The sequence below is a fragment of the Rhagoletis pomonella genome, unplaced genomic scaffold (assembly GCF_013731165.1).
Source record: "Rhagoletis pomonella isolate Grant_MI unplaced genomic scaffold, Rhpom_1.0 Rhpom_scaffold_00002, whole genome shotgun sequence".
Taxonomy (NCBI): domain Eukaryota; kingdom Metazoa; phylum Arthropoda; class Insecta; order Diptera; family Tephritidae; genus Rhagoletis; species Rhagoletis pomonella.
In genome coordinates this window covers 63,156,353-63,160,496 of record NW_023458556.1, presented here as the reverse complement: position 1 = coordinate 63,160,496, position 4,144 = coordinate 63,156,353, and the positions used below count along the sequence as shown (strand labels likewise).

The 4,144-nt window shown below is 37.5% G+C and overlaps 3 protein-coding genes across 3 annotated transcripts; 1 reads left to right on the top strand and 2 right to left on the bottom strand.

The window, feature by feature from the left end:
- The first annotated feature begins 244 nt into the window (after window positions 1–244).
- LOC118754186 lies at window positions 245–1,152 on the top strand. Its single transcript, XM_036489054.1, has 3 exons — window positions 245–391; window positions 489–950; window positions 1,147–1,152. The coding sequence occupies exons 1-3, from the start codon at window positions 251–253 to the stop codon at window positions 1,150–1,152; spliced, it is 609 nt and encodes a 202-aa protein (XP_036344947.1). The 5' UTR covers window positions 245–250.
- A 194-nt stretch (window positions 1,153–1,346) lies between these two features.
- Window positions 1,347–1,989, bottom strand: LOC118754175 (putative nuclease HARBI1). Its single transcript, XM_036489044.1, has 3 exons — window positions 1,962–1,989; window positions 1,756–1,900; window positions 1,347–1,696 (listed from the first exon to the last, which is right to left on the bottom strand). Exons 1-3 carry the CDS (start codon window positions 1,965–1,967, stop codon window positions 1,347–1,349), a joined length of 501 nt encoding a protein of 166 aa, XP_036344937.1. The 5' UTR covers window positions 1,968–1,989.
- Window positions 1,990–2,015: 26 nt separating this feature from the next.
- Window positions 2,016–2,622, bottom strand: LOC118754167. The gene is made up of 3 exons (XM_036489032.1): window positions 2,457–2,622; window positions 2,182–2,402; window positions 2,016–2,029 (listed from the first exon to the last, which is right to left on the bottom strand). Exons 1-3 carry the CDS (start codon window positions 2,567–2,569, stop codon window positions 2,016–2,018), a joined length of 348 nt encoding a protein of 115 aa, XP_036344925.1. The 5' UTR covers window positions 2,570–2,622.
- Between the last annotated feature and the right edge of the window lie 1,522 nt (window positions 2,623–4,144).

Here is a 4,144-nt window from a genome sequence, read left to right as displayed (position 1 = left end):
GCACGAAAACAGCTGATCGTTACGTAGTTTTCGTCTAGTTTGGAATTTTTTAAGGCGAATAGAAGACGAAAGTGAGACGACAATCGTTGAAAACAGACGAAAGGTTATTAGTGATCGTTAAGATGGAGGGTTCTGCCAGGAAAAGTAAGAAAATAAAAAATATAACTTGGTTTAAGGAAATATATTAATATTTATGCTTGTAGCGCTGAAAAAAACTACAACCACCCAATTTGAGGTACTTGTAAAAGAAATGGAGAGAAATCCTGACCTGGCCAGAGGTGTTGCAGTGTTTGGATCTGATCGAGGAAGGGTAGAGGAGCGGTGGGAGGAAATTATGAGGAAAATTAATTCTCATGGTCCTCCTACAAGAACGGCCGTCGAATGGAAGAAAGTAAGCATAAGTGCATAAATTGTATGTGGTAGATAAATGCTTGCGCACTATTTCCATTTTACTGACATTGAATTTTATTTTATTTTTATTTTTCAAGATATGGGCTGACTTGAAAAGCCGGACAAAAAAGAAGATTGCCGAAAACAAACGAAGCCTTACTGCTACCGGTGTTGGCCCATTCCGTCACTCTCCGCTTTCCGAAATGGAGCAGGCCATAGACAGCCTGGTTTTTATTTCGAGGTCAGCAGCCCCGAGCGGCAGAGTTTTCGGCATTCCTTCGACGGCGACCTCTAACATGTCAAGACATTCGTCGTTGGAGGAAATGCCTCCTTTACTTGTGACTGAATCGCCAACACTTGACCAACGAAGGCAACAGACAACCACCCTTCAATCTCCTATAAGGCACAACCAACCACCACCAGTGGGAGTAGTAACTCCCACTACACAGACAACCCGTCCTACACCAACGGACACGTTACGTTCCACTAATAGGAAGCGCACCTTCCAAGAGACAGTGGCTGAATCTGCCAAAGTCCAAGCAGAAGCCGCTAAAGTGCAGGCTGAGGCTGCAAAAAAATGGCAGAGGCATCAATGCTGCAGGTGGATGCCACAAACAAATTAACTGCTGCAGTGGAACGCCAATCTGAAATTTTTGAAAAATTTTTGGAGTACTTCCGGAATTAATTTTCATACCACTATTGTGAGAGTATTGAAGTGATATTTTGTTTTATTTTTTTTGTATAAATATTTTTTAGATTTAAGTGTGAATTGATATTTTGTTGCATTTACTTAGTTTATATGTAGATTTAGGATTTAAGACTGAAAAGATATTTTGTTGAATTTTTATGTAAATATTTTATTAATTTTAAGACAAATGAATTTTGCTGGTGTACCTGAATTCTAAACACACATACTTTATAATAAAACTGCGTTTATAACAAACTCTCTGCTATTCTCATTCTAATAAGGGCAGCAGTGTATTCGAAATATTACTGTTTTCCAGTTCTTCTTCGTAACTAACAAGATTCTCCATATCTGGGCTCTCGAATGGAATTTGATGTTTGAAAAATATACAAACGTTATGAATAGCACAGCACACATTTACAATTTGTGTAACTTTTTCTGGTGAATAGTGTAGCCCTTTCGAGCCAATTATACATCGAAATCGGTTTTTCAAAACACCGAAACATCTCTCAATTACATTACGAGCTTTCGAGTGCTTTGTGTTGTAAATTCGTTGAATTTCATCAGCTGCGCTTCTGAATGGCGTCATCAAGTATGGCTGCAAGGGGTAACCAAAATCACCTACAAAAATTTTCATTGTCAGTAATAGTTTTATAGCCTTTTTAAGTTTTAAAACTTACCGAGTAGCCATGTGTTGGTTTTTCCATTGTTATAATCAGATTTTAGCTCCTGTTCTGCGTGACTCACATTCCAAACAAATGAATCATGATTCGCCCCTGGATGCCTAGCGTCAACAAATGTGATTACCATGTTGTGATCGCATATCTGTAAGGAAACTCAGTTTGTGTATATGTATACTTGTAAAGATAGTAAATCATTAACCTACCGCCATTACATTAATACTGTAAAAACCCTTGCGGTGAGGTATAAATGGTGGTTGTCACTTCCTGGCGACTTAATTCGAACGTGTGTTCCATCAACACAACCAATAACCCCAGGTATTCCGTATTTCTCAAAGAAATATTCTTTAACTGCATTTTCCTCATCGATGTTTCTCCTAAAATTCACCCATTTCTGGCAAAAATGGTCCTCAAAAATATTTAGGCATTCTCTGATCACGTTTGCAGCAGTTGACTGCCCCATCGACGAAATATTTTCGTTACCAACAGATTTTTGGTAACTGCCGGTGGCGAGAAATCTTAAAAAAGTCGCGAGTTTTAGCTGGTGCGATAGGTGGGTGCTTCTATGTGATGGAGCCATGTGCTCTTTTAATTCGTTTAATATGTATTGGAATATTTCTTTATTGATTCGGAAATTTGCAACAAATCTAGAAACGAATACATTGTAGCATACAAAAATTATTCGCTAATCTTGAACTTACTCAGTCTCAGGAAGTTCCATTACATTGGTGTGGTCTCGCAATCTCCTCCTCTGTATCCGCCTTTCCCTTTCTACGGATTCCTCGGCGTCCATTAGCGCTATAGCAGCATACATTTTTAAAAATTAATTTTCCTTATATTTCTTTCCGCAACACAACCAAAAAACTTTTAAGCAAAACCAAAATCTAAACAATTCCGATGTTGCCCATTTAAAATAAAAAGCATTGAAATAAGCTGAAAATATTAGAAATCTAAGAAAAACTCTTTGGAAGTACATCAAAATTTCATCCGGCGACATCATACAACGTAACCGAGACGATTGCAACGTAATCGACGTAAAGACAAGACGAAGACGAACGACAGAGTTACAAAATTGCAATCCGTGACGATATCGCCTACAGACGAATCGTTCGTGCGGCCTATGGTTCGAGATACATAATAAGGCTGTTACAGTTTGAAGTTTATGCGAAGTTGTGCGAAGTTATGCGAAGTATGCATAATCAGACCCTTATTTCTATCGTCGCCGCTGGCGGTAGCGCTAAAATACGATCCATATGCTAAATATTCTCAAATTTTTAAATCGAAATTGAAAAATGCTGTATTAGTTTTTGTAAAAAATTAATCATCTTATTGTTTGTAAAAATTTTAATTTTACCTTGTCATAAGCAGCTGAATTCGAGCGAAATTTTTGGGCGAAAGTTGCCGCCGTCGTCGCACTAATGTGCGAAAATTCGCCGTTCGTCGGTACTGTGTTTCAACGGTTAGGAGGGATGTAGCAAAGAGCTAAATAAATATAACTCTTGCCAGCCTTTACAAGTATGTATACAACTACATCTATGTTGTTGTTGTTGTTGTTGTAGCAGCATACAAATTCCCCAAAGACTTTTTGGGGAGTGTTGCTGGAGTGACAGTCCTTGGCCAGATATAAATCTGGGTCGTTCCGGTTACGTAGACCCGACTGTCGTGGGAACGCATCTACATCTATATATTAATACGCTAACATAAATTTTGTCTCCGTTCGTTTGGCGATTCTACCGAACCGATTTCAAAACCAAGACCACCGTTGGAAAGGCATTTTTCCGTAGATGAGCAGAGTTTTTATGATTTCATAATTGGTTGAAAATTACGGCCAAAACCGTCGTTTAAACATTTTCAAATTGTGTATAGATGTTGCTGCAACATGTTCAATTTGACATGTTTCGCCTGTTGTTTCACTACACATTTGAAATTAAGCTTTGAAATAAACATATATATGAAGATGAAGAAATAAATGATTACGATGAAGTCAAAAAAAAAAGAAGGCAGAAGTGAAGATAAAGGCGAAAATGGAGACAATGACAGATACATAAGAATTAGGGTAACTGAAAGGGTAAGAACATTTCTTGAATTTATGAAGTGAAACTTCTTTTGCGGCAGTTGGTTGGCTGGGAGTAAATTGTCAAAATAAAGGTGAATAATGCACATGGAAATGGTTCTCAGCGGTTTAGCGGTTTGAGAATAAAAACAAAAACAAAGATGCCTAGAGGTACAGGCAAAAACGAAGATCAAAGTAAATTTAAACACTTTAAGGTAAAGGTGAAGAGGAATATGCAAAAATAAAGATAAATATGAAGAAAAGGATGAGGATGAAGATCGATATTGTTATCGATATAAAACTCGATATTCTTATCGATATAATAATCGATATTGC

Excerpts from the sequence above, each read along its gene's own strand:
- LOC118754167 (XM_036489032.1), bottom strand. The coding sequence starts at position 2,569 with ATGTATGCTGCTATAGCGCTAATGGACGCCGAGGAATCCGTAGAAAGG. Across the intron at positions 2,403-2,456 it reads ATGGAACTTCCTGAGACTGA|ATTTGTTGCAAATTTCCGAA; the intron begins GTAAGTTCAAGA and ends ATTCGTTTCTAG.
- LOC118754175 (XM_036489044.1), bottom strand. Across the intron at positions 1,697-1,755 it reads AACCAACACATGGCTACTCG|GTGATTTTGGTTACCCCTTG; the intron begins GTAAGTTTTAAA and ends AAATTTTTGTAG.
- LOC118754186 (XM_036489054.1), top strand. The coding sequence starts at position 251 with ATGGAGAGAAATCCTGACCTGGCCAGAGGTGTTGCAGTGTTTGGATCT. Across the intron at positions 392-488 it reads CGGCCGTCGAATGGAAGAAA|ATATGGGCTGACTTGAAAAG; the intron begins GTAAGCATAAGT and ends TTATTTTTCAAG.